Source organism: Sander lucioperca, chromosome 23 (genome assembly GCF_008315115.2).
Source record: "Sander lucioperca isolate FBNREF2018 chromosome 23, SLUC_FBN_1.2, whole genome shotgun sequence".
Lineage (NCBI taxonomy): Eukaryota > Metazoa > Chordata > Actinopteri > Perciformes > Percidae > Sander > Sander lucioperca.
Window position 1 is genome coordinate 19,570,154 of NC_050195.1, and position 26,965 is coordinate 19,597,118.

Genomic DNA, 26,965 nt, shown 5'->3' on the forward strand with positions numbered 1-26,965 from the left:
AAATAATCAGATTACACACCAGCTGCTGCCATACATGTATGTGAAGAAGAAGTGCTCAGCCGGACGATGGCGACCTTGATGAACGTCTTCTCTGTAGCCTTGTTGTTGACTCCTCTCCACACCTCCTCTGGTGCGTCCGCTTCCTTGATGTCGATGTAGAATCCGTTGACCGGATCGCGGCCCTGGTACACAGGTGGTTTCCATAGCAACACCAGAGAGTCGTTTCGCACCTCTCTTACCTGCAGGTCATGAGGAGGTCCTGTGGTCCAAAACAGAAGAAATAAGAAACACACACCGGCTAAAAACTAGCTGCTGATCACTAGGTTAAAATATGCTTTACTAATGTTAAAGGGGTTCATAAATACCTCACAGGCATTGGGTTAACAATTATACACAGTAACATGGAAAATGTCTGCACACTGCTTTCTTGTTCCATATTCTTCCTTAATTTAATGTGGACAAAGACTGTCTAACATCAGACTGTCTGCTTCAGGTAAAGGTGAGGATGTGGACGCATAGGCTATGTAGACTATTAGTAATAAACCATCATGATGTCATTGTGAAATTAGATCATTTTTAGAAAGCAGGATAATGTGATAAGTCATTTTTCACAATTCCTCTAATTGGACTCAAATCAGACTTCCAGAATCTGATGACTTTAAACTTGACTTGACAAAGTCAAAGAAATATGTGCAAATGGGCTTTGGTCTTTTGACTTTGAATAACTGGCCCAAAGCTTACAAATGATGTATATGTTTTTTTATTTTTTTTAAGTGTGCCGCAAATTATCTTTTTCTTTTACTGATAATTGATGTCCTTTCAATCATCGGCAGCCAATCACAGTGCAAGAGGAAAAGCTGCGTTCAGGACTTGAAACACAAATTTAAGGACTTTAGAACTTGACTTGGGACATTTATTTATTTTTATGCTGCTGGATTTAAAGTGCAGTGCAGAGTCCAAAACACATTTTCCCATTGGGACAAATACAAATATATTATACATATGCATTACACATTATATTATCTTATCTTACTTGGGACATAATAGCATGATGTGAAAAACCTTTGTCCCGCCTGTGATTGAAACTTTCAATTTAACATTAAAGTACTTTGTATGTTTTCTATAAAGTACTTAAATATAATATTTGTATCATAGTTACATGTGGATTGTGTGATCAATTTTAAGGAGGTGAGGACATGAAGATATATCTGTGACAAAAACATTTTTGTTCTGTTGATGTTCTAAAAAGAGTTCATAAAAACATGCTCTCGGTTAAATAGGACGTCTAACCAACCTGGCACGGCGATGGTCCACTCCTCGCACAGGAAGGTGTTACTGGGCAGTGAAGGGATGCCGACACCTGCCATGTTGGCTGCGCGCACCTGGAACTGGTACTTCCTGTTCTCCTTTAGGTCAGACACCTGGAGACAAAGGGACATGAAGACAAAACCTTACTTATGGAATTGTCCTTTAAAATCTAATTAACTGAACCCTGTATTTGGGTTGTTAAATTGAATAACTCACCCTGTAGGCCCTATCGCTGATAGCCTTGATGTTGGCCTCGTGCCACTTCCCTGGCACGCCATCAGTGACCTCACGGTAATCCACAAAGTAGCCAGTGATGTCAGCACCGCCAATGAAGCTTGGCTGTTTCCAGGCCAGCACCATGGAGTCACACACACACTCCAGGACAGTGATGCCATAAGGTGGAGCAGGGGAGGCTGAGATGACAGAAAACACAAATTAACACCATAATGCCTCAATAGGGGATCACTGTGTTATAATGGGAAACTGAAGCACTACAATGAGTTGATACTTTTAATTCCCAAACTTATTTTTGCATCTCCTAATTTATTTATAATCCTTGATCTTTGAAATTCTTGTAAAAAGTTTATTGTTGATGTTGAGCTTCAGCGTCCCATTACTGATTTCTTTTTCTAGTTACAGCAGTTATTGGCTGCATTACAACTCACTTTCTGCCATGGCCCAAGCATCACTGAAGTCACCACCCGATTGTGTGAGAAGATGGTTAGGTTAGCTTAGCTTAGCATAAATACTTGAAACAGGGGGAAACCGGTAGCCTGACTCTGTCCAAAAAGGTAATTGACTAAAGCTCACTAATTAGCATGTTGTATCTTGTTTGTTTAATTCATGCAAAAACCGAAGTGTGAAAACCAGACAAGGCCACGAAGTCATGCGCCCGGCTAAAAAACAGGTCAGACACATAAGCCCCTGTAAAACTCAATTTTTTCCATCACTTTTACACTTCAGTTTTTAACATTTTTAAACTTGCCAAGAAACACATAACACATATGCATATTTCCCCAAATGTCAAATTATTTTTTATAGTATTGGTATTGGAATGGGTAAAATAGGCTAGTTATATAGGTAGGAAAATTCCAACAAAGGACACAATAATTTCTGGGACTTGAAAGAAGGAATAACTGTGAGCTAAGGGTTTCTAAAAGCAGGACCATGTAACATGGTGATAATAAATTGGCCTGTCGTACACAAATAGTCACGTCAACTTGATACTGTCCCCTATTTAGGGGTGAGAAATTGGTCAAAGTGTCAAAGAGGTGAACATCTGAAGGAATACACAGTGCGCTACCAAAAGGGTCTCAGGTCACAAGTGTCCTGCTCTTGTGTTGGTTGGATGACCCACTTTTCAAGTACAGGGTGTGATTAGCTGGCTCCTGCCATTAATTGTATGTGTGTGTATTTGTGTGTTAAAGAGCTCTGGGTACTCAATGTAATGGCAGGTCCTGAGGTGCCAGATGACTGATGTCGAGCCACCCAGGGAGGAGATTGTGGGAAAGTGGTGGCCAGTAAAACCATTAAAAAGCGTGATGTGTTGAGTTAAAGTTTGGTGTTGATTTACTTACCTTAAAGAGAAGAATACCAGTAGAGAACTTCACCCACTGTTTATTGATTATTATGTCAAAAGCATGTGAATGTAAAAGTAGAACCTTGCAGATGGGAAATCTCTAAGTCAGGGTAGAATAGTTTCATGGATTCTAAGTCAGGGGAAATGTTTTTTTTTTGTGTGTGTGTGTGGAGTTGACAAAAAGATTTCCATCTGTGACCGGTGCTCACCTGCCGACTCTCTCCTGGACGTCGCTGTCTCCCGATTAGCAGAAGCATCTACAGAGAACTTACGTGCCTGCTGGGCATCAGACTCATTCGCTGTCTCTACAGCCTGATCCTGAACCTCTGCAGTGACTGAGTCTAAGTGTGTAGCTGTGGCTATGTCAGTTAGTGATTCAGAAACTGAGTCTGACACAGACTCTGACACCAGATCTTTTGCCAGGTCAGGGGCCCAGGACACACTGCCACTCTTGCCCCCCTTGCGTTTACTATCCACAGGGTCGGGCTGTGTGAGGGCCGAGCTAGCTGCCCCGGCCCCCTGCCTGGCTTCAGTGTCAGCCTGAGCTTTACTGCGCTTTTGCATAGTGTCAGGGAGGGACTGGACAGTTTCATGCGTGCCCGTCCAGCGTGGCCTGTGCTCGGTTAGTTGGCCAGCGTTACCCCCCGGCCCCATCTCCGGCAACACACCATGAGGGATGCCGCCCCCTACAGGAGTTAGCAGAGAAAAGCAGAAGAGTTTTTTTTAAATTTTTTTAAACAGGCAACAGATCGGTTCACAAGTCACAGCTCCTCTCAATCACACAACATCCAGAGAGCAAAGAGAAGATGAGCAGAAACAGTACATCAGCCTATCAAGTACAGTAAAATGTCCTCATCTGACTGGAAGTGAAAAATGAAGACAAGATGACCAACAAGTGACATCCGTGTGAGGAGGTGAGTAGGCTTCATTTGGGATTATGAGAGCATGCAGGCGAGTGAAGTAGAAATGCAATGACTGTGGATATGCAGGCTTTGCACCAACCCTCTATGAAACAACACTGTACTTTAGTAACAATGCCAATGGATTCCATCACCTCCTACACTTCCACTGAAAAAATGAAATAATTGGTGTGTTGAGATTGAATGATATAACTCATATGAGCTGTAGCCTTTCTTCTATTTAAATGTACAGTAGATTAGGCTTTTGTAGTAGAGATGGTAGTATAGTACAGCCCATTCCATTCTTTGTAATTAAACAAAGTAGAAATTATGTACCAATATGTCCAATACGTCTGCCTGCAGAGAAACACACTGGCATATTTACTGATTGTACATTAAGTGAGTGTGTTTCACAAGGGAAAACAGAGCATGCTGCTCAAAACAAAGCTGGCCATTGATGTCAGACATCCAAAGGCTGAATGTTATACTGGTTATAATGCAGAGAGACTTTAGGGAACACATGCAGGAGATCAGAAAGAGTGACTCTGACAATTATCACAGCAGCAGGATTGGTCTGTTTTACACAGTATGTGCTCCAATTCAATATTATCATTTATTGACTTTCAGTGAAATTGTATCTCGTAAAGATACTAAGTTATTTCTTTAATGATTTTAAACTAATAAAATAGAGCTCATATTTAATGTGTAGAATTTCTTTTCCTGATGAAGTTTTACTTTTACAGTGTTTCAGATCTGAGTGAAACAATTCAGATATACAGTAGGAACTTTTTCTTTTTTTTGGTTCACGTGACACATACATAGGAAGCCTCAAAACTCCTTTTTTCTGTAGCTGAGAATAAGTGCAGGAAGAAGAAGAAAAAGAAAAGAAGGCTAATCTGGCATCAATGTGTGTGTGAGATGAACACAAAGTATCATGGGACTGTGAGTATTTTAACCAAACTAATTCCATAAATAATTCATAGTCTATGCATTAAAATGCGGTTGGCTATCCAACAGAGCAATTCCACTGCCAGGTTAGCTGTTTTGAGATTAAGACAGAGAAACTCAGTGCAGTTGGATGGGTACCGATGGAGTGGGAGAGGTGTGTGTGTTGGTACCTTTAGCACCATGTAGGGTTGCCGACACGCCTTGTGCCCAGGAAAGGAGAGGGAAATGGGGGGTGGTGGTGTGTGACATTGGGCTGGTTTGTAACGACCACTGAATTGGATCGCACTGACCCAAATTAGAGGAAGTCTACAAGTCCTAACCCCGCCTCAGGCTGTGCAGGGAGAAGGAGGAGGGAGGGTGGATGTGGCTGGACAGGGTGGTGGATAGGTGGGGGCACATAACAGTGCAGCATAATGTGACAGGGTGACAGGGTGGAACCACAGTGGAGATAGTGTTGGAGTGTAGATGCTGATGATATATAAAACTGAAGCCATGTCTCAAAAGACAACATGTTAAAATGCCAATTTTGTAATGTTTTTCCCTTAAAAATGTAGACAAACTTTAAAGGATAATTCCACCCTTAGAGCCAATATTCAAACCAATCTTCATTCTTTGGTGTTCATGCATTTCAGGAGTCATCTTGTGGTGACATTTCCTCTTTTTAGTGAGCTCCCCTAAACCTGCCTCACCTACCTCTACTTCAGATTTCAGGCTCTGGTTTCCTACATTTCTCAGAATAGCTTTTGAACTAAGGTGTCTTTTATATACGCTAAAATTCAGGAGATTGTATTTTTGCTAATTTAGCTGTTGCCCTTTGATTATTAAAAGTCAGTATAAAATAGTCTAGGGAGAAGCTCTTCATTTTTTTCAGTAAAATTACCTTTACAAAGATAGCGTAATTATTTATTATGAGAAATTAAATATCATATACATTTTCTAACATAATATATCCTAACATAATTGTCTGTGTTAAGGACGTTATAAAAAATACTCTAATTAATAGCTAAATTAATTCAGAAATGCAAACTACAACACCAACTGCTGATTTTTAAACATTACTAATAAAGTTTTTTTTAATTTTTAATTTTTACATTTTCCTTTTAGCCACACATCTGAATATACAATAATAATCTATAAGTCTCAGTGTCCTCGAACTCCTGCATTAGCTTTTTGTATTAAGATGTGAACCCTCAGTTTTACTCACCTATAGCAGCCTTCACCTCCACAGCCTCAGACTCCGGGGAGAACTGGCTGAGCCCTGCTGCGTTTACTGCCCTCACCCTGAACATGTACTTCTCTCCCGTCATCAGACCATGGCAGATGAACCTGCAGATATGATAGGGGCAATGCATTTATATAAAATAAGTGGACGATATATAAACCTCGGTTAAAAAGAAAGAGGATTCATTTTACCTGGTAGCCTTTACAGGCTTGTTGTTGCATGGCTCCCACACATTGCTGCCCTCAATGCTCCCCTCAATGTAGTAGCCCACCAACTCTTTGGCCTCACTGGACGCTACCCAAGACACAACCACTGATGTGTCTGTGTTTCTGGTAGGAACAACTTTGCTTGGGGCAGATGGGATATCTATGGACCAGAACGTTTAACATGTTTTGGGTCAAATTAACTGAGAATGTAACATTGCTGCTGTTAAGATACATGTATGTGTGTTTTCTGACCAAGCTTGTCACCAACAGTGATGGCCTCCGTTGGGTCAGATGGCTCGCCGACACCAGCAGAGTTGCAGCATCGGACGCGGAAGCTATAGGATTTCCCCTCGGCGAGATCGAACAGTGCAAAGCGAGGAGACTTGACTGGGATCTCTGTGTTCACCCTCTGCCAGCTGTCTGTGCCCGAAACACACTGACAAACAAGGATACAAGGTTAGTGTGGATTTTTCCTTACACAGGTAACATGTAAGAAAATGCTGACAAATAATTTACCTTTTCCACATAGTACATGACACCCTCGAGGCCTTTCTCTCCAGGTGGGTTCCAGCTCAGCACCACATAGTTCTTGGTTGCCTCTGTCACCTGCAGCTCAAGAGGTCTGCCAGGAACAACGCCCTCTGATGGTCAAAAGATAAAGAATGAGGTCCCTGAACACAGCAGCAGTGCAGCAGGTAAATGATCAAATGTGGCCTCATTGTGTTGTATAAAATGTCCTACCTGCAGGCTCCTCCTCTGTGACAATGATTTGGCCAGTCCAGGGAGCAGATGTACCTGACAGCAAGTAGATGATCATCATGAAACGTTATGAATCTGATGTGAATCAGGAGTTTTTGTTTTAGGTTTTAACATTTCTACATTTTTATTATTATTATATTTATGTTCCAGAATTTTTGAATTGGTCCATTTTCATATTATTTGTGTTTCTGAGCAGAATTTTATGTTAGGTAGTAGTAGTGGAAATGCCTTTATTAAACCAATAAAAAACACCTGTTCCATAGAAAACATTCTGTAGAAGAATTACATTTAAAAATTAATACATTATAATTTAAAAAAGTATAAATGTAATCACTGTTTATGTGCTGATATCAATGTATCTGTCAAGAAATACATTGCTATTACTCTCATTCTACTATTTTTCACTTTCCTGCGTTAATAAAGGTCTTTAAATGTGGATAGGAGACTGGTAGGCTGTGATCAGACATACAGTAAAAGCTGCAGTACCTCTCATGCGGGCGCGGTCTGATGGGTCCATGGCAGCCACTGGCTCAGAGACTCGGGACGGGCGGCTCATGCCGCTCTTGTTGATGGCACGCACACGGAACAAATAGGAACGGCCCTCCACCAGGCCAGTGACGGGGAAACGGGCAAACTTAACCGGAGTGTCATTGCACTGGATCCAGTGGGTGGTTCCAACCTCACATCTGTACACATTTTACAATAATTGTTAGTATACTTATGTTTTTATTCAAATGCTTCCAAGTAATTACAATTGTGGGATAATGTGTGCAGAGGATTTAGTGCAGCTGTTTGATTTTAAAATATCAAGTCAGTGACATTCTTGCTTTTGTTTCTATTTTAGGAATAGTTTTAGTGATGAGCAGTGCTCTTGGTATTACTCTATTTTCACACCTGACCTGGTTTTAATCTTTTCTTTTTCTGTATTTTTTTATTTTATTTTTATTGTTATTGATAAGAAGTTATGTAGTTGGTACTGATTTCTGTGGTATATATCCAGTTTTAGTTTTGAAAGCAAATCAATGTAGCTTCTTCATGTGTGCTGTGTGACGTTTTCATGGAATTTAGTACCTATTATGGAGTGTCAAATCACTAACCATGTCACAGACCATTACTGTATTTTAAAACTGTGATTCTCCCATTCCCTTAACTATTTAAGGGTTTTTATCCAGATGACCACTGCTGTGAGATAACTGACAGACATTTTTAGCAGCGACATATTGCCTGACCTGTCCACAAAGTAGCCCAGGATGGAGTCACCACCATCGACAGCTGGCTGCTTCCAGGTGACAATAATGTAATCCTTGTTGGCATCCAGACAGCGCACATCCAGAGGGGCACCGGGAGCTCTTTCAACCTCAGCATCAGCATCTAACACAAACAGTAACAACACCATCAAGATTGCCAGTATGCATACTCTCTTTTGTCTTACACACTCTTGTTTTTTTTTATATTTATTTACCTTTAAGCCAAAGATTTGTCTATAATGAATGGATTCTACTGTAGCTGGTGATTTGAAAGTCAGCTGTGCCCTGTGCGGAACTGTGTAGCTGCAGGATATGAAGCCTGGAATGTTTCTGGTCATCAAGTCAAACACAAGAGAACCGAGAGCAATCAGTGGCAGGAGGACAGAATTAGCTGCAGCCCCGGAGTGAAAGGGGATAAGAGAGGTGACTCTTAAAGAAACATAAGGGGTAAAGCTAAGCCACCAAGAGTTGCATCATAAAGTAAGGGCATATCATTATTGGGTGCATGTACATATGCAGCCTGCATGATACAACCATAAACTGTCAACAAAATGATACTTTTAAAACATGTAACAGGTCAAAAAGTTACAAAAGAGGATTTTTTTAATTAAGCAACTTTATAATGATCAGTCTATTATAACAGCATACTGAGAGATACATAAAGAGAACCAGATAGTGTGTTTTCTTACAAAGAGAGCCACAAAGAGCAGTAAGGAAACAGGGCAGCCTATTGTTTCTCCTTGAAACAGATATTTACAGTATCTATCTGCACGCTCACAGCCAGACTCATTCCATAGCTGAACTCTCTGATAATAGCCTGACTGCAGCCAGGCTCTTAGGAGACTGTACCTAACCTCTTCTTTACTGGGCAACCCTGAGCTGTAACAGAGTCAACAACAGGGTCTATGTGTAGAAGCTGAAGCTTTAAAGGTCAGATTGTCTCTGAAGGCAGCAAAGATAGGCTTCACTGACCGCTTTTTCCACTGTATTCAAACAGATGCCGGGGACTTGGAACTCTATTGTTGTCTCTATTAGATATATCCTATTTAAAACCAGTCACTCACATTCAAACACTGACTATTAGATGTGGTGTTGTCACCAGGTGCCAGAGGACGTGCTGTTGTGCCTTTGACCATGATCTAATGACATATTTGATGAAAACAAAGCTGGGGGGAATCAGGTTTCTTTTAGCGTGTGTTGACTAGGATGGTAGTGAAGTGTCTGCTCGGAGACATCTTAGATACGTAACATTTTACAGAATTAAAGGCTTGAGGACTTTTTCCTAATGTGCATGAAGTGAGGTGTTAGAACAGGCTTGATTGAGGTTTAATCGATAATCACTAAGAAGTCAGAGCTTTGAGACCTCTGAAGGAGTCTCAGGGTTGGAAGCAACATTGGATCTGGATGGATTTGGGACTGTAATCTCCCAAATTAGATATTTTACATACAGCAGCAGCAGCCATCTTTACACAAACTAGATTATAATCCATTATCTAGTGAACAGCTGAGAGTCATCTAGCTTTTTAATGACAAGTTAAGGAAGGTGCACCCACCTTTGACAAAGACGTAGGCGGAATAGGTTTCATATCCAGACTTGGTGGTGACACGCAAGGTGTAGAGCCCCTCGTCCTCTTTGTTGAGGTGTGTGAGTGTCAGCGTGGCTCGATCTCCACTCCAGTGCATGTGGTTCCATTTAGAAGGAGACAGCAGAACATCTGGGGGAAAAAGATGGAGGGTGGCTCAGTAACATGCATTACTAATCTAATCCTTCTTTATAAAATAATATACCAAGCAGAGACATGCACAGGGAATCTTACAAAATAACTACTCATTTCATACTTTTAGTTATTGTCCCAACCAAAATAATACATGTGATGTATTCAGATCATTTAGTCAAGTACTGCACTATTTTGAGGTAGGGCTGCTACTTTAAATTTCACTACAATTCAGAGGCAAATATTGTACTTTTTACTCCACTATATTTATTTTAATCCTTTAGTGACTGCAGATTCAGATTAATAATATAAAATATAATCAACAAATACATTATGATGTATTATTATCGGTTATGATAAAAAATTCACCAGCTGACCAGCAGCATATAAAGAGATTCAAATTAGCTCCATCTTTACCTGCTGCAACATTAGAGTGATGAACACATACTATAATCCACTAACAATACATGTCATTCTGAAATGGGCCATTCTGTATGAGCACTTCTACTTTTGGTACTATAAGTATATTTTTATGCCAATACTTTTAAGTAAAATTTTGAATGTAGGACTCGTAAGAAAGTATCTTTACACTCTGGTATTGATACAGATCAGAGTACTTCTTCCACCACTGTTGAAGTCTTATCCCAGTGATAGTGATACAGGCATTGGTTTGGAGTGGCTAAATCTGCAATAATCCACAGTTTGGCGTCATCTGCTTACCGTCTCTGTACCACTGGACCTCTGGCTTGTAGAGGTGCAGGGTAGGGTAAATGATGACCGTACATCCCAGACTCATGGTCTCACCCTCTCTTCCAAACGACACACCAAATTTATCAACAATGTGAGTCTGGAAGTTGATGCCATACTCAGACACTGGGCCATCTACAGACAAAGCGTGAAACAGAATCAGAGCTCCGACTGGCATTATTGTGCAGACACGCATAACAAGTAAAAAGAGTGTTCAAATCAAATGGAAGAACAAAACACTGCACTGTAAAAGAGACAGAACATTACCACATCAATAATCATATCCACAGAAAACCAATAAGCTGGATCAAAACTTTTCAGCCAGACAGAAGAAGGTGGAGAAGAGAACATGTATCACATGTTCAAGAATAAAGGACAACAAACAAATACAGACCAAAAGAGTTACTCTGAAACTGCAGTACAGTGCTCACAAAAAGAAGTGGGGGGAATATTGCAACTTGTCATGCATTAAACAGTGAAGCACAGCAGACACGTGAAAATTAAAAATAAACTTAATATCCAGTGATTTTAGTTGTTGATAGTTGAAAATACAATTATTTTATTGTGATCATTTACAGATTTAAAAAGATATATACAGTATGTACTGTATGTTTAAATAATGATCTCTAAAATAAAAAGAAATACTTCTAACTAACAGTTTGCTACTTTTCCCAATACATTGTAGGCCTACTTAGGCTCTATTATTATCAAATGACAACAACATGTACTCTAATTTTCTAATCTTCTCACAGCAGCACAGTCCTTCTACCTAATGAGAATATAAGCTTACAAGGTTGCATACTTTCAACATTGTTTTCAACCCGGAAATGCTGAAAAATCTGTAGATTTTTCCATATGAACTACTTCAGGAGAATACAGTGAACTCTACACAGACAGAAGGAGTCATGCATGGACATGTAGTCAGTGAAAACATCAAGTTCACCAAAATGTTTTCAAACCAGATTCCAGTGACCCTGTTACCTTCAGTACTGGCCCCTGCATTGTCGCCGTAGCATCAAGGAAACAGAAAAGTTGTTAGTGCAGTAGCACCCACCTGTCTTAACAGCCCCCAACCCAACACATTGCACTCATCACTGCAGTCAATCATGTTTGAGCAGTTAGCATGATAATGTTAATAATATTGAATTATGTTTTTTAATTATTATTTTTGGGATAAATGCATAATGCTAACATTAAAGCTGCATTATTTTAACTTTGAATCAAATGACTACATGCGATGTGAAATCAGCCACAAACCAACAGAGCATTATTACACAGTTGTTTGGAGCTTTTTTAGCTTCTTTTAGCTCATTGTTTTGTTTTGCCACAATATTTGCTGTCTAGTCTCATTGCTCTCATTAACATTGCTTCCAGGAACAGAGGGCAGATGTTTTCAGCAAATAGTCTCAGCTGTACGGCATAGGCACAGCACCACATAGCAGGCAGACAAAATTAGCAAGCTGGTGAAGAGAATCGAACATCTTGCAGCTGAAGACACAAATATTTTTCTCAAGAGACCAAAACAGAGCTGTAAGGAGAGTGACTTATAATCTTTAGGTGACTAAAAACATAGCTCCAAATGAGTGCTAATGTTGCCCAGCGTCTGCTGGATGTGTAAATAAGTAACTGTTTTCTAACACGTAAGCCGTAACAACTTAATTAGAAAAAAATGTCAAGGCTGTGTCTTTCAGCTTCTTCATCTGCCCCCTGATGGCCATAAGTGAATATATGCAGCTTTAAATTCCACAATACAACACAATCGAAAATAAAAACAAATACACAGTAAATTCACACTTACGTCTGGGGGATGGCAGGGACTCATCAATTTCCCCTTTGAACCCTATGGAGAATAGCAGCAATTACAGCACACACATAGTGTTAACAGTATTATACTGACAAGATATCAAAATCACATGAGAAATCACTTTTCACATAGTGGGTCTCTAATCATAATGGCACTTACAACTTAAATTACATTTGGTTCCTGTGTTTGAGACCTATTACAGTTTTACAGAAGCTATTAACAAGAAAACCTTTAAAGCTACATTTAAGATAAGATAAGATAAGATAGAACTTTATTAATCCTGAATAAAATTCTTGTGCCAGAGATTGTTTAAAAACTTCAACAACATAAGAATAAAACAATAAAGAAATTAATGTAAAGTGTATAAGGATTTATGCTAACACCAGTGCCTATAGATTAACAAAAAAGTAAGATCAATTTTGTAAAATAAAGTAATATTGGCCAAGATATTGAAAAGTAATAAAGAATAATTTAGAAACTGTATACACTGATATTATTACTGACTTGTGATTTTAAATAATTGTGTGATCACGACAAAACAGTTTTGAGAGCTTGTTCGTGTCGAGAGCATTGGGGGTGTGATGTTTTCAAGACTTCACTTGGTGAAACCCACTTTTAACAACGACAGAGGCATATGCAGACTGCTCTCCCTTGGAGTTCATGGCAGAGACGTGATACTGCGCCGTGTCATCAAAATCACATCTGAAAGAGGAGAGCATCAGATGATAAATGTCCATGATTCGCACATTCTGTTTTAAGGATTAACTTGTACAGTGCCCTTCCCCCACCTCAACCTCAGCCCTCATCAACCATGTAAATAATACCAACTATGTGAGCCCCGACTGTAAAGCCTTCCATAACTCCTGGCCAGGAATACTCGGGCAATAACTAGACACCGCTGGTGATGTCATGTGCACCAGGTGGTTTGGGTCGCTGTACACAAAAGTATCTACAGCTGAGTCGAGCCGACATATTCCACTAACACGTCATAAAGATAATCTCATACTGTAAATTCCTCTTTGTGAGTTTTGGCTGCTCTTTGAAATGGTGAAATGGTCTTAGCTATGTTTAGACAGGCTTTGTTATCTGTAGAAGCATGGGAAATAATGTGGCTCACAGTCTGTCTGTTTGGACAAGTTATGCAGGGCCAAAGGCATGGCCATGACACACATAAAGACGGAAGCTTTGGTTCTTTTCCACTGGGTACAATCATGACTGAAAGATTAAGCCAATGCTAAAGTAAGGTGCTGTATAAAAAATATTTGACTGGTTATATTTAAACAGTCCAAATTAACCACTTAATTCATTCATTCTACTGCGTGTTGGTAATTTGAATAATTGTTCGTTTAAATAATTGTATAAATTATGAATTAATCTCTCATTATATGCTACTGTATATGTAAGTGTAAAAAAGAATAATCTTTTACTATTTTTATATAAATATCTCTCCTTTCTTTTCCTGTAAAACATAAACATATTTTTAAAGACTGTGCTTGAACTCTGGGGCAGTTACATGAATGTTAACTACGTACCCCGTCCATTGTATCGAAGTGGAGCTAAGTTAAGTGCCAAAGATGGCAGACAACAATTAACCCAAATGTAAACTTCAAAATTGTCTCTTCAGAAATACAATGGGAGATATTATTGACATTACTTCCATTCCATGCTTTTCTACAGTCTATGGTCTGTTATCAAGGTGAACAATTATATTGTCTGCGTTAAACTCAAGTGATAGGGCCTGAGAACTGCAATATTTCTGGATAAAGCCTGTGAAGCCATGAAACAAGATGTTTCAGTGCATTTTTGAGAATACTTTATTTTGAGAACTGTGGAAAGGAAAAGCTACACCTACCTGTTAATCTCCAGTGAGTGCACGCTGTATCTGCTCTCAAGTTTATACTTCCCAGCATTGCCAATCGGGTCGATTGCCACATTGTTTTTGTACCTTGTAATGGGAGGCAGAATACATGACAAAGGACAGACCAGAGGAAACAGAAAACACTTGAAAAAGATGAAACAGAATCAAGAGGAAAATAATAAAGGAATAAGCAGGATGTTGAGGGAACAGAAAGGAAATATTAGAGATTATGTTATAGGTGATGTATGTCTGTGACCTACCAGACGACCCGTGGGTCGGGCCAGCCACTGACAGTGCAATGCAGCCGCACACACTGCTTCTCCCACACAGTGTGGGACCGTGGTTTAATCACAAACTCCGGGGCGTGCATCAGGCTGTCTTCGTTTATGCGCTTAAAGTGTTCCCCGTGTTCATAGATCTACAAACAGAACAGTACTTAAGCATTAAATCACTCAGGAAAATTGTACCTTTGCCAACCATAAGGTTTCAAAAAAAGAAAATCCCAATTCACAATGCATGGTTGAGGCAAAAACCAAGCTTTTACAAACACAAATTGAGCAAGATCCCAACATATCTTTATTTGTTTTACACATGCATGAACGTGACACGTTTTATGAGTGTGTGTGTGTTGTTCATGTCCTATGAATAGTAGAGGTGTCGAGGAGCCTGTCTCGTTGTGCATCCAGTAACTCAACACATAATATGACAACACCGTTGGGACACTGCTTCCCTGTGTCTCAAGAAACATGATCTCCTGAGGAATTTGTCACGCAGCAGAATGGCTATAAGTGGAGACAGACTGTGATTATGATTTATGATGCTTAATGAATGGCCGGCTACTACTTCACATAATCAACAGGGATGTCTTAGAATTTTTGAGAGCCAAAATTGGGAGACTTGAAGAAGTTTCAGGAGACTTTGATGACTTATTTAGAAGCATTTAATGAATCTTGATCAAAGAGAATTAGGATGAAGCAGTGCAATTTGCAGTACGATTTAACCACAGTGTAGTTTCATGTAGTGCAATCCCAACTCTGAGGATATCTTCATTTCCAAGGAGTATTTAACTTATGCTGGAGTAGTTACGTTTAACTGTTTACCAAAATACAGGCTTTCTATAACCTTCAATGCAAACAAAGATATTACTGGCACCGTGAACACATGTGCTTCTAAATCATGAACCCAAACACCTCAGCACAGACTAAAAACAATGTCACCCTGACCATACTGCAGTAGAGCCTATCCTTAGGTGTGTGTGTTTATTCAACTGTCTTCCCTGTGTGTGGGGGGCCTTATCTAATTCCAGGGACCTTGAGAGACAGAGATACACAGGCCCAAGACTTTTGTTATCATACAGCTGCTCAGTCTCCCTAAACTCTGTCTACACAGGTTGTGATGAAATGTTTCCAAATTGAACATGTTGGGCTTTAACCTGTGACTTGAATGTGACCTAGAGGACTACTAGTCTCAATTTAGCAATATTCTACCACAAGGGGCATTAATAACTTCATTGTGTAAGGAGTAGTAGTAACAACTACTTATTCACAGGTGCTTGGTGTTCCTAAGCAGAACTGCAATGAATTATGCTCAGTAATGTGACTAATGTAGATAACATTTGTGTTATGTAGACTAATATTAAAGCTTTAGTGCGTAACTTTTTGATATTAATAAACGTCCGTTACATTCAAGCCATTGCCAAATGAGTTGCTACAAAGCTAAATAAGACAATCAGCTCCACACAACTCCGTCTGTATTTCTCAGTATGGCTGTGTTCAGAAGATTGTGTCGTCCGGTGACTTTCCCGCGCAGAAACTCAAGTGAAGATAATTAACTCTTCTGAAGAGTCCATCATGTCTTTTTAAACCTCCGTGCCCTCCTTAGCTGCTAGCAACTGCATCGAGGAGGGGTGGGGGCGGACGCGCCGACAGTGTTGTTGTCATTACTAAGAATTCCTCATGGGGGCGACAGAAACTACGCACTATACCTTCAAGTTTAAATGGATTTTTTTTCACTATGATGTCACAAATAAAAATGTTGATGTCAAGAAACAGAACGATCAACTGTGATGTTACAAGTAACAATTTGATTCCATGATGTCGTGAAACAGAACAGCCTACTGTTATGTCACAAGGAACAATGTGATTCTATGATGTTGTGTCCTGTCAAAAGTAGGAGAAGCTAATCTGTGATGCCATGATTGAGATTTTCTGCTGCAAAGTCACAATTACAAATAATGTTTATGTATAGCATAATTATTATTATGTTATACCATGAAACAGAAGGGTCTACGGTGATGTTGCAAGCAACAAAAGCCATTCTGTGATGTACAAAAGCAGAGTGGGCATACTGTGAAGTCACAATTAACCCAAGCAACAAGCAAAAAACAATTTGAAAGAGAATAGTCTACAGTGAGTTGACAAGTAAGAGAAGTCAATCTGTAATGTCATGACTGAGATTGTCTGCTGCGATGTCACAAGTAACAAAAGCCAGTCTGTGACGTCTTGTCTACAGTGATGTTGTGGGTATGAAAAGCCAATCAGTGAGTCATGAAGGTTACTGGTTTGCAAAGACACATCAGAACAAACCCTAAGGACTAAACTGGACACTGATACCGTATGACAGTGTCATAATAATGTCACCGATGTTCTGTGATGTAAAAGTAATACACAGTTGTGTTGTTGTAAAAGTATATGGCCTCCTGTATGACCTCAAAAAAGCTACATGTAGAATTCCCCCACTGACCCTTTTGTTCAGAGAGATGCGTTCCGCCGACTCGCGCATGGTCTCCCTCCTGGAGATCTGCTCTGACCTCTCCATCTCCAGGCCACTGGTGAACAAATCCCTGCGAGCCATGTATGCAGCAGTGTCCCTCACCCTTGCTTCTTCTGTATTCGAAAATCCTGTAACAAACTCTTGACTAGGAGTTTGTAGAGCAGAGCCAGGGATGGATGTGGGGAGTAAGGCACACCATTAAAACTTTTGTTGTAAAACATTCTGGAAGTTCCAGTTTCATACGGTGAAGAGCTCATTACCTGCCCCTGAAGATAGGCACTACATAGCCGATGATTTGGTTCTCTTTATCCACAGCCAAGTAAGTTGGCTTGGCTCTCTTGGGTACAGGGCTCAGTCTGCTCGCCTCCAGCCCAGAATGTGAAGACACTTTAAGTCTGGGACATATAGAATACCATCAGGCACTCAACTAAAAACATAACATCAACATGTAGGGATGAAGCCAGGGTAGATGAGTTGTAGATGAAGTTTCAGTGGGAAAGTAGTGTAGGTAGTTTAGTTTTGATTATGTTTACACCTCCACAATAATTGCATTTTCACAATCAACAAAAGCCATCTGATATGACAATATGAGCACCATGTAATTATTCAATCCTTAACAGACCCTAATCTAATTATTAATTATCTCACTCTATATGCTTTCTTAAAATAAATTTAGGGAAGGGATGACAAGAGGAGTAATAGAAGAACACCACACAGTTTGTCTGTGGCAACACTATCTGCAGCCCTCGGAGAGTTGTGGTGGGAGCTAAAGGTATGAGATAACAAGAACCTGATAAGGAGGCGGAGGCAAGAAGGGGGACAGGGCAACTGCCCTTACATTTCCTATATCTATCTGAGTCACTGTCCACCTAACTTTGACTATCTACTCTCTCTTAAATTTCCAGGATCAAGGCTGCAACAACTCCCATTAAAACAGATTATAACATGGAGAGCTTCGGTTTCATTACTGATATCCAGAAAAGGTTATTTCATATAACAAATTCCAATGTTCATGTCTACATAAATGCAGTATCTTTGCCATAACAACATTATTGCAACCACACTGACTGTTAACTTATCATCACATCATAATCTTCCTCTCCTCATCACAGATTTGGTGGCTGGTGGGCTGCCCAGCCACATGAGTGTAAAGGCCAAGATCAGATGGTGTTATTAAAACCTAAGCCCTCTGACCTGTTCACACTCTCCAGGCCAGTGTATTTAAAGATCTGCCAGAAACTGTAAAAGATAGGATTGCAATAAACTGGGTGTTTTGTTATTCGTAAAATAAGAATGAAAAGCACATTTCTAGAGAGAATCCACATCATCAAAGAATTTGGAGAATCAGCTATAAAACCAAACTACTGGACACTACCATCATTTTTATTTTTGTTGCAGTTTTTGTTAATTTTTCAAAACTCTTTTACTCTTTCCTTGCAAAATTAGTGTTCCTTTATTAATGTACTACTCAAACATTTAACAACAGACACATACACTGACAAAGCCTCATTTGACCCATTCTCTACTAGAAACACTGGACAGCTGACCAATGCATTCAACTGGGACTGCACAAATCAGGGAAACAAAAACAACCACTGATGAACAGCAACTTGTGTCTATTGCAAATAAAGGTAGGCAACTACGTTTCCACAATATAATAACAAATGTAAATGCTACCAGGTTTTAAAGATAGACTGACAAACTGTCACTTGCTACTTTCCCTCCATCCTGGTATGCAAAGGTCAAGATTCTATTTCAGTCTATGCCATATACCATAACTCAGCCATTACATAACAGTGCATTTCCTTACAGCTTATCCAACAAAGGGGTGTTGCTCTGAATGCAGCAAAAACTAGACCAAAACCAGAAAAGGTTATTTCCCATAACTATTTTAGTTATTTAGGAATAGGTGTGTTACAGGTTAGATTTTTCTCAGCATGCACAACGGCAAACAGGGCATCTCTCTGCCTTCATGCAAAAAGCTTCATGCATGATCCTGAGCTGTTTTCAACCAGTAAGGAGCAATTAGCCTCAGGTGTGTGTGTATGTGAGGGTTGATAAAAGATAATTCAGATGAGGGAAGGATGGTTACTTTGGTGTCAATATGGCAGCAAAGCAGGAAAGATTATCCCAGGGCAGTGACAGGGAAGTGATCCAACAAGGGTGATGGAGGTGAACTTGATCAGTTGGGTTGGGTGATGGTGTTAAGGGGAGCTTCCCTGTGAGAAAAAAGTGGTTTGATGAAGGTATGATCCTTTTCCTCTTCCTTACCCCCTACTTGTGCTGATGGCTGAGGTGCTGCTGCCAGCAGTATATCTGCTGCTGGTCTGGTACTGGCTCAGTTTAGACTCTGTCTCCCTGCTTCTGTAGCCACGGTCATAGTGGCGATGGTGCTTCTGGTAGAATGGCATAGATCCAGACATGCTGCAGGCCGCTCCTGGTATGAGCCCAGGGTTTCTGAGTTTTTTTATCTGTTTGTCTGTGTGGTTAGTCTTCAAGAGCAGGTGGATTGACTATTATATTATACTGCATCTTCATCTTGACTTTCACTTAATTTTAAATGTTACAGACTTTTGTTGAAATCAGTAATTGACTGCATCAACAAGCTGGCCATGCTTTTATTTACTTTAACATGTACTTTATAGTTGAACATGGACTGTTAATCTAGCTCTCAAGATTAAATTAATCACCTGTATAATATTATGGAGAAATTATTTATCTCCATGATGACAATAACAAGTATATTTTCTTGATCAAAAAAGAAAACGACAGGGAAAATACTTTTAACCATAATGAAATTGTACATTCAAACCTGTAACATCAGCTAGCTAGACACAATATACTGTAAGATTCAGTTAATCAGGCACTTTCTCAGCATGCTTAGACAGGCATATGCAAAAACTACAACCTGGCTTATCACATTGTATCACCACACAACTGTTGACACTTACCCTGGACAAAAAGTCTCAAACTCCAAACTTTAAAGCAAAAGATGGTGCAACTCCACACTTAAAGCTTGATATCCCAGGAAACCTACAGGTAGGTGCGTACAGGGCTGCAGTTTCTACACAACCAAAATAATATTGGCCCTTGCCAGAGTGTCCAAGCAGCAGTCACAACCTTTTATGGTGAGGGTGGGGATAAATATAGCTGAGAACAGAGTGTGGGGGGCAAGTCAACTCCAGTAGGGCAACACATTTATGGGTGCAGGTCTCTGCTGATGAGCATTGCTGCCTGATATGCAGGTAAACACAGCACAGGCTTACTTTTGTACTTTTTTCTCCATTTTTTTTTGTCCAAGTTTTATCCACATTCTCTTTTTTTGCCTCCTTTATCCAGTTTCTACATTTAATGTCACATTACAAAAGCACCTCACAGTCCAACATTTCCAGAGACAATGATCCCCAGATTGGCTTATTTTTAATTCAATAAGTCCATCACACAAACATGAAGTTCTTGCTGACTTTTAACCCACAGTATGCCATCGCTGCTTAATCCTCAGCAGCTTTTGTTTTGACTTTTTACCGCAGCACTCTCAGCTGTGACTGTTGCTAACTTTAGCTATGCTATTGTTACTTGCTTCACATGCAACAGATGCCAGTTACTGTCGCTCTCTTTTTCGGTCCTACTACACAAATGTCCCCTCTTGTCCCTCTGCTCATAAACAGCTACTAAAAGATATGTTAAATAAATCAAAGACTATGATAGACTGCTTGTGCCAGGATGACATGAATGTATAAAAGTTATCCTGTAAAGACAGGACTTTCCTGTTTAAATAAAGTTTGCTACAGGCCATTTAGCATGCTGATTTATTGTACCACAGATGTTTGGACATTGTTCTGGAAATTTAATGCAACAACAATACGCACCTGGTAAGTTTCCATGGCAAAAATATAATGTCAGTGAACACCTCTAAGGCCTTTGTGTTGAACACTATTCTTTTTGGCCCTCAGCCACCACTGTCCCACATGATACAACAGTCAGCATGGCAACATACCTAAAATGTTATGGCAGCAATCTGAAGTGCAAACCCATTAAAAGAGATCAACACTGATGAGAACAATACATTAAGCAGAGCCATACCACTACATGCTGTCTAATGAATTTGGGATATATATTCTACAAGTGTAATATAATATGTCACAAGCCATTAAATCATTGGCTAACATTACTAATTTTGATTAACTAAGAGGCAAGACAATTAACTAATCATCAGAAAAGCAACAGTGATATAAACAGCTTGTTACAATCAGTTGCTGTGTGTCCAGTTAACTCTTAAGCCTGTAGTGCTGTAGTTCAACTGCATTTGGACTATATGTTTACTTAAAAGAATAGTTTGACATTTTGGGAAATACCCTTATTTGCTTTATTGCCAAAAGTTAAACGAGAAGATTGATACCACTCTCATGTTTGTAAGGTAAATATGAATCTACAGGTAGCAGCTGGTTAGCTTAGCTTAGCATAAAGAATGGAAGGTGGGAACAGCTAGCCTGTCTCTGTCCAAAGGTTACTGCCTACCAACACCTCTAATTCTGAGCTCACATCGTATCATTTATTTATTTATTTTTTACCTTTGGACAGAGTCAGGCTAGCTCTTTTTCCCTGTTTCTGCTAAGCTTAGCTAACCCGCTGCTGCTGTAGTTTCATATCCAGCATACAAACATGAGAGTTTTGGCAAGAAAGCCAAAAAATGACTTAATTCTATGCTATTTAAAAAGCATCGTATGTCACATGATTCTGTTTAGTGCTTGACGGTTGTCAGAATTGTAACAATTGTAACACCTCATAACTAAAATGTTTCATTACAGTGAGTACATCTGTATAATGTAATGCAGCTGTAAGCCTATAATGTTAAGTTTTGTTGACACAAGGTGTTGATTCAACTCTTTAGTCATTTTGAGGCAATATAGCAGATAGTGGTGAAGTTGTGTTAATATGGCATTATATTGAAAGGTTTTTCTAATATTGTGTCCATTCCACACTAGTTTGATTATCCAAGTGATCAGGCTTGTAATGAATCACATTTATGTTAGCACCATACCACTAGGTTCAGCTGTCCAGGAAATTCCAACTGTATGGACGTCTCATGGGGTTATTAGGGGTATTTTTATGCTCTGCTTAGTATGGCTCCCACACATTGAAGCTACTTGAATGTTTAAGATAACAGTTCTAGACATGAACAAATTAAATGAGCTCTCACATTGGATTGGGTAACATGCTGAGACAAACTGTTAATGACCTCAAGAAGAAACAGTCTATAATAGCACTGAGCAAAGGTAAGGTTTTCTATGAAGCTAGCACACTCTAGTGGTTTATGGTGACACTACAATATACTCTGTTTAGTTCGTCTCCTCCTTTGAAAGACCAGACAACCATTAGTGAGATCTGTAGTTATTTCCATTTTGTTTTTCTTCTTTCAATCATTCAACTCCTATTGTAACCATCATTAACACTAGTCATGTTTTTTTAGGGCTCTACAGCTCTAGACTGGTGTCTTGTTTAGTTATAAAATAGGCCTATCACATTACAATGAGTGACTCATGGCACATGTTCAACCATTTTGTTATCAACTTTGAAAGTGATATGACAACTGGACAATAAGACAGATGTGGCTTGTTTTAACCTGTGAGTCAACAGTTTAACATCTTGATTTTGAATCCCTGCAGCATTAAGCCTTCCTTAACAGCAATGACCTGGGGTACTGCACCAACTGTTGTTATCTATTATTATCCATCCTATCAACATTTTTCCCTCTATTGTTTAGGTTTAAGGGTAAGAGCTGTCTTTTCTTTTCCTTTTCTTTCATTTTATTTAACCAGGCCAAGTCACATTGAGTTTAAAATATCTTATTCCAAGAGAAACCTGGTCGAGAAGGCAGCATAACAACATTTTTACAGCAGGACATACAACACAAACACCATAAACAAGCGAAGACAACTGCCACATGCTACAAAAGAGCATAAATGACACCTAGTTGAGATGCAAATGAAGGTATTTGAGTGATCAAAATGACCCTAATAAAGTAAAAGCAATACTTTAGACTACTTTAATCCCTGCCAAACAGTATCAACTCAATGGGGAATAATTAACTAATTTGCATGTGACTGGCATACTATATGACATAATAAAACAATTTAATATGATACTACATATCAATTTCCTGATATGTTTTCCTAACCATGGATGTATTAAGAGAACGCCCATTTTTCCCCCACCGGGGTCATTTAATGTCTTCTTTCTTACCTTAAAAGGGCATATCCAGGAATGTCAACGCAGGCAAGGGAGTGTTTCTGGAAGTTACATTTACTCCACCGGGGGTGTAAGGGTACATTGTGTATTTTACTACGACTAACAATGAAACATTAGGATCTGTTTTCGAATAAGGTTAAATACGAATATTCTAATTGTAGTATTTACACCGAAACAACATAGCCATTCTTTTTCAAGAGCGTACCATTGTTTTAATACTTGATGATTCCCCCTATTTTCTTTAGTTGGTTTGTTCTGAATGTTTGTACGGAACCCAACATCATTATCAGGAAGTGAAGGGCGGTGGTTGAGAAAAAGAGCAGCATCGGGCTAGCTGACAAGTATCGGGTTGTTGTCAGGTAAGATTGTGTTTTAATATCTTTTTTTCTGTATATCACAGTTACTTACATTATAAGTGTTTTCCTATCAGGACACCACACAGCTGGTAACTTCCCAATATTAAAGGCGTATATCTGATTAACATGCTGTCGTGCCATTTTGCTTGTATGGTTGATTGCACTGAAAACACTGCTAACGTTAACTGTTAGCTGCGCGTCTAATCACTTTATGGCTAAAACCAAATCGGTTGCTATTACATGTGTATTTTAGACTTATGTTAATTGTTAGCTTAATAAGGGTAAACATCTACCTGTGAACCTGGGTAACTCCGCGGCTGTTCGGTGTTAACGTTCACAGCTGTCTGCACAATAATTTAACTCAAGCTAGGCCGCAAACCATTGAGGCTGTGTACGTACTTAATAATAATAATAATAATAATAATAATAATAATAATAATAATAATAATAATGCGCTAGGAGTTGTGATAAGTCCTCAAACTATGAAATTTCCGCCAATGTGATGCAAAAAAACAGATCCTGGAAGTCATCATAATAATAATAATAATAATAATAATAATAATAATAATAATAATAATAACTTAGTATATTTTGAGAAAGCTTCTCTTTATGTTGAGATACTTACTAATTTTGAGATTCTATCATTATTTTGAGATACTAGCTAGCTAAGTAAGAACGGTTCTCATTAAACGTTATAACGTTAATGACTTAACGTTACAGGAGGGGTTTTTCCCCCATCACGCTGGCGGAAATGGGCTTCCATATTAAAAGCAATTTAACGTGAGGATAAGTTGGTTTTGTTTGTTAACTATTGGTTTGTACGGGTTGTGCGTACAAACAAAGCAAATGCTACCATAACGTTAGCCATTTCTTTTTATCAGGAACACTTAAGTCAATATTTTGACGCATTTTATACCTGATGCATTTTGTTTAATTACCAGTCTCCTAAATAATAGTTAGCTCACCATATTGACAGTGTCTCAATACAAAGCCAAATTGTACACAGTACTAGTTGAGTCCATTTTCCATCAACACCCAGTGGCAAAAATGCAGTATGTCAACATAAAGATGTGAATGTAGACAGTTTAAGTCTTCATTCAAGACATTGCCTGATAAGGGCATCTGTCCTCACATCAGTAGTTCTCTGGCCCTCAGTGAAGGCAGGGAGCTGTTCAACCTAGAAAGAAGGGGAACATTTCCATTTATAGCCCAGTGAAGGACACCACACTGGGGAATCACTGCCAGAGAATTAAAATACCCTGCAACCGAGTTGTAGGCACAAATGACGACATCTTATTTTGAGTAACAGCATGATCCACGTTCCCTTTGATCAAATTGTCTCCCTGTGTGTCATCTTTTGTCTGTTATCTGGCCTTTTGTCTTGTTCCTCTGCCCCTATTGTTGTCTGTTTACACTGATTTGATTGTTTGTCTTCCTTAAGGAGTAAGCTCTTAGCTGTCATAATGCCTGGCTGCGGGGATGTATAATCTAACATGTATATATTTATTTATTTACATAGGTAAGAAACAGTCAAAATGTCAAGCAAAAGAGCAAAGGGAAAGACCACGAAGAAGCGCCCTCAGCGCGCAACTTCCAATGTCTTCGCCATGTTTGACCAGTCTCAGATTCAGGAGTTCAAGGAGGCCTTTAACATGATTGACCAGAACCGTGATGGGTTTGTGGACAAAGAGGACCTTCACGACATGCTGGCCTCACTGGGTGAGTAGGAGTCTCTTGAGTCAGTTTTTACTTCAGGATGAGCTGAACCAACAAGTCTGTAAGAAGTTGTAAGCAGTTCTGCACTTCACTCATGCTGGTCTGCACCTACATCTCTTTCCAGTTTGCTGTTTTGAAACGAGTTTCATCAGTTGTTATTGTCACTTGTCACTTCTGTACTCAAAACCCTTCAGACTAAGTGCATATACCTGTGTCTTTTTTTATAGGGAAAAATCCAACTGATGAGTACCTGGAGGCCATGATGATGGAAGCTCCTGGACCCATTAACTTCACCATGTTCCTCACCATGTTTGGGGAGAAGCTCAATGGCACAGACCCTGAGGATGTGATCAGGAATGCATTTGCTTGCTTTGATGAGGAGGGGACAGGTAAATTCTGACAGTTGTAATTTTTTTTCTTTGATAGTCACAAAAGAATCCTAGTTTGCCCTAATAAATACCCGGCCATTTTCCTCTCTTTAAGCCTTAAAATAAGACGTGAATTTTATTTTGCTGGTTTGTTTTTGTTCCAATTTTGTCTTTACCTTTTTTATATATAAAAAGCACTTTGAATTACAGCTATATTTGACAGTTACCTTGCCTAAAACACTCCAGCTTCAAGACAAATGGTTTCTCAAAGATGGTAATGCTATCATTGCAAGCTAAAGGAAATTCTTCAGGACAATGTTTATTCTGTCTAAACCTTATCTGATTTTGACCCTCAGGTGTCATCCAGGAAGAATACCTCAGAGAGCTGCTCACAACAATGGGTGACCGGTTTACAGATGAGGAGGTGGACGAGCTCTTTAGGGAGGCCCCGATCGACAAGAAAAGCAACTTCAACTACGTGGAGTTCACACGCATCCTAAAGCATGGTGCCAAGGACAAGGACGATTAAAGAGCCACTTTCCACCCCGTTCGCCTCTTCCGTCAGTTAGCTCACCGTGCTGCATGTCTCAACTCTCCAGTATAAACCCAATTTCAAACAAACCAAAGCAATAACTATCCACGGTTGTTTGCTGTGAACTTCCAGTACTGCCAAATGTACACATCTCTAATGAGAAGGAAAAATTTAATTGGTTGTAAAAATGTTTTTCCTTTCATGTAAAGATGTGAAGTGGCAGCACCTTGGAAACTCTAAGGGATAAGTCTTTGCTATTCATGTGATCAGGTTTAGCTGAATTTTTACATTTTATAATATGAACTTTCTAAATAAAGTCTTCTATCAAGTTGTATTTTGCTGACTGTTTCACTTCCATAAATGACAACTGAAATATGTGTTGCCTTATTCTCTTTATTTCTCTTTATATTTGTGGCATAACTAAAATGCTAAAGCACCATTTTTCTTTGTGTGCTTTTCAAGTCTTGACAAGTCAACTCCCTCCTCACCAAATTCATTCAACGTGTGCCGACTAGCACTAGCTGAATTCTTTCTGGGTGGGAAAAAAGGCAAATGCACAGTTAACAGACATAATCTACACTGAAAACTAGGCTGCATTTTGTCGGATGGTTAAATTCAACCCGAGAAAGATAATCCCATGATCACCTGCAGGGGACCTTAAAACTCTCTTTTTTTTAACA

At 39.4% G+C, this 26,965-nt stretch overlaps 2 protein-coding genes across 14 annotated transcripts in view; one reads left to right on the top strand and one right to left on the bottom strand.

Annotated features, from left to right (window-relative positions):
• The window catches only part of myom1b (myomesin 1b), a 30,526-nt gene extending 10,345 nt beyond the window's left edge, over positions 1-20,181 (bottom strand). For 3 of the 10 annotated variants that reach the window (XM_031292783.2, XM_031292779.2, XM_031292785.2), the window contains exons 1-22: positions 20,016-20,171; positions 19,336-19,556; positions 17,325-17,459; positions 17,035-17,209; positions 14,553-14,710; positions 14,287-14,379; positions 13,048-13,136; positions 12,429-12,470; positions 11,612-11,626; positions 10,604-10,765; positions 9,722-9,883; positions 8,151-8,292; positions 7,408-7,607; positions 6,904-6,957; positions 6,679-6,803; positions 6,415-6,598; positions 6,148-6,322; positions 5,939-6,060; positions 3,556-3,573; positions 1,525-1,721; positions 1,295-1,421; positions 75-259 (exon numbers count right to left, since the gene is read on the bottom strand). In XM_031292783.2, coding sequence (XP_031148643.1) covers positions 75-259; positions 1,295-1,421; positions 1,525-1,721; positions 3,556-3,573; positions 5,939-6,060; positions 6,148-6,322; positions 6,415-6,598; positions 6,679-6,803; positions 6,904-6,957; positions 7,408-7,607; positions 8,151-8,292; positions 9,722-9,883; positions 10,604-10,765; positions 11,612-11,626; positions 12,429-12,470; positions 13,048-13,136; positions 14,287-14,379; positions 14,553-14,710; positions 17,035-17,209; positions 17,325-17,459; positions 19,336-19,487 — 2,712 coding nt within the window. In that variant the 5' untranslated portion in view covers positions 19,488-19,556; positions 20,016-20,171. Of the gene's footprint in view, positions 1-74; positions 260-1,294; positions 1,422-1,524; positions 1,722-3,555; positions 3,574-5,938; positions 6,061-6,147; positions 6,323-6,414; positions 6,599-6,678; positions 6,804-6,903; positions 6,958-7,407; positions 7,608-8,150; positions 8,293-9,721; positions 9,884-10,603; positions 10,766-11,611; positions 11,627-12,428; positions 12,471-13,047; positions 13,137-14,286; positions 14,380-14,552; positions 14,711-17,034; positions 17,210-17,324; positions 17,460-19,335; positions 19,557-20,015 lie in introns of all 10 variants that reach the window. The other 7 variants (XM_031292781.2, XM_031292786.2, XM_031292778.2 and 4 more) reach the window with 6 other exon arrangements.
• Positions 8,747-26,662, top strand: myl12.1 (myosin, light chain 12, genome duplicate 1). 4 transcript variants are annotated; one of them, XM_031292793.2, is made up of 5 exons: positions 8,747-8,752; positions 19,291-19,296; positions 25,194-25,388; positions 25,613-25,774; positions 26,110-26,662. In XM_031292793.2, exons 3-5 carry the CDS (start codon positions 25,205-25,207, stop codon positions 26,280-26,282), a joined length of 519 nt encoding a protein of 172 aa, XP_031148653.1. In that variant the 5' UTR covers positions 8,747-8,752; positions 19,291-19,296; positions 25,194-25,204; the 3' UTR covers positions 26,283-26,662. The 4 variants fall into 4 exon arrangements, with proteins under 4 accessions (XP_031148653.1, XP_031148650.1, XP_031148651.1 ...); XM_031292790.2 differs by lacking the exons at positions 8,747-8,752; positions 19,291-19,296 and adding an exon at positions 23,559-23,672 and having other exon boundaries at positions 25,189-25,388; XM_031292791.2 differs by lacking the exons at positions 8,747-8,752; positions 19,291-19,296 and adding an exon at positions 23,565-23,680.
• The last annotated feature ends 303 nt before the right edge of the window (positions 26,663-26,965 follow it).

Excerpts from the sequence above, each read along its gene's own strand:
- myl12.1 (XM_031292793.2), top strand. The coding sequence starts at position 25,205 with ATGTCAAGCAAAAGAGCAAAGGGAAAGACCACGAAGAAGCGCCCTCAG. Across the intron at positions 25,389-25,612 it reads CGACATGCTGGCCTCACTGG|GGAAAAATCCAACTGATGAG; the intron begins GTGAGTAGGAGT and ends CTTTTTTTATAG. Across the intron at positions 25,775-26,109 it reads CTTTGATGAGGAGGGGACAG|GTGTCATCCAGGAAGAATAC; the intron begins GTAAATTCTGAC and ends TTTGACCCTCAG.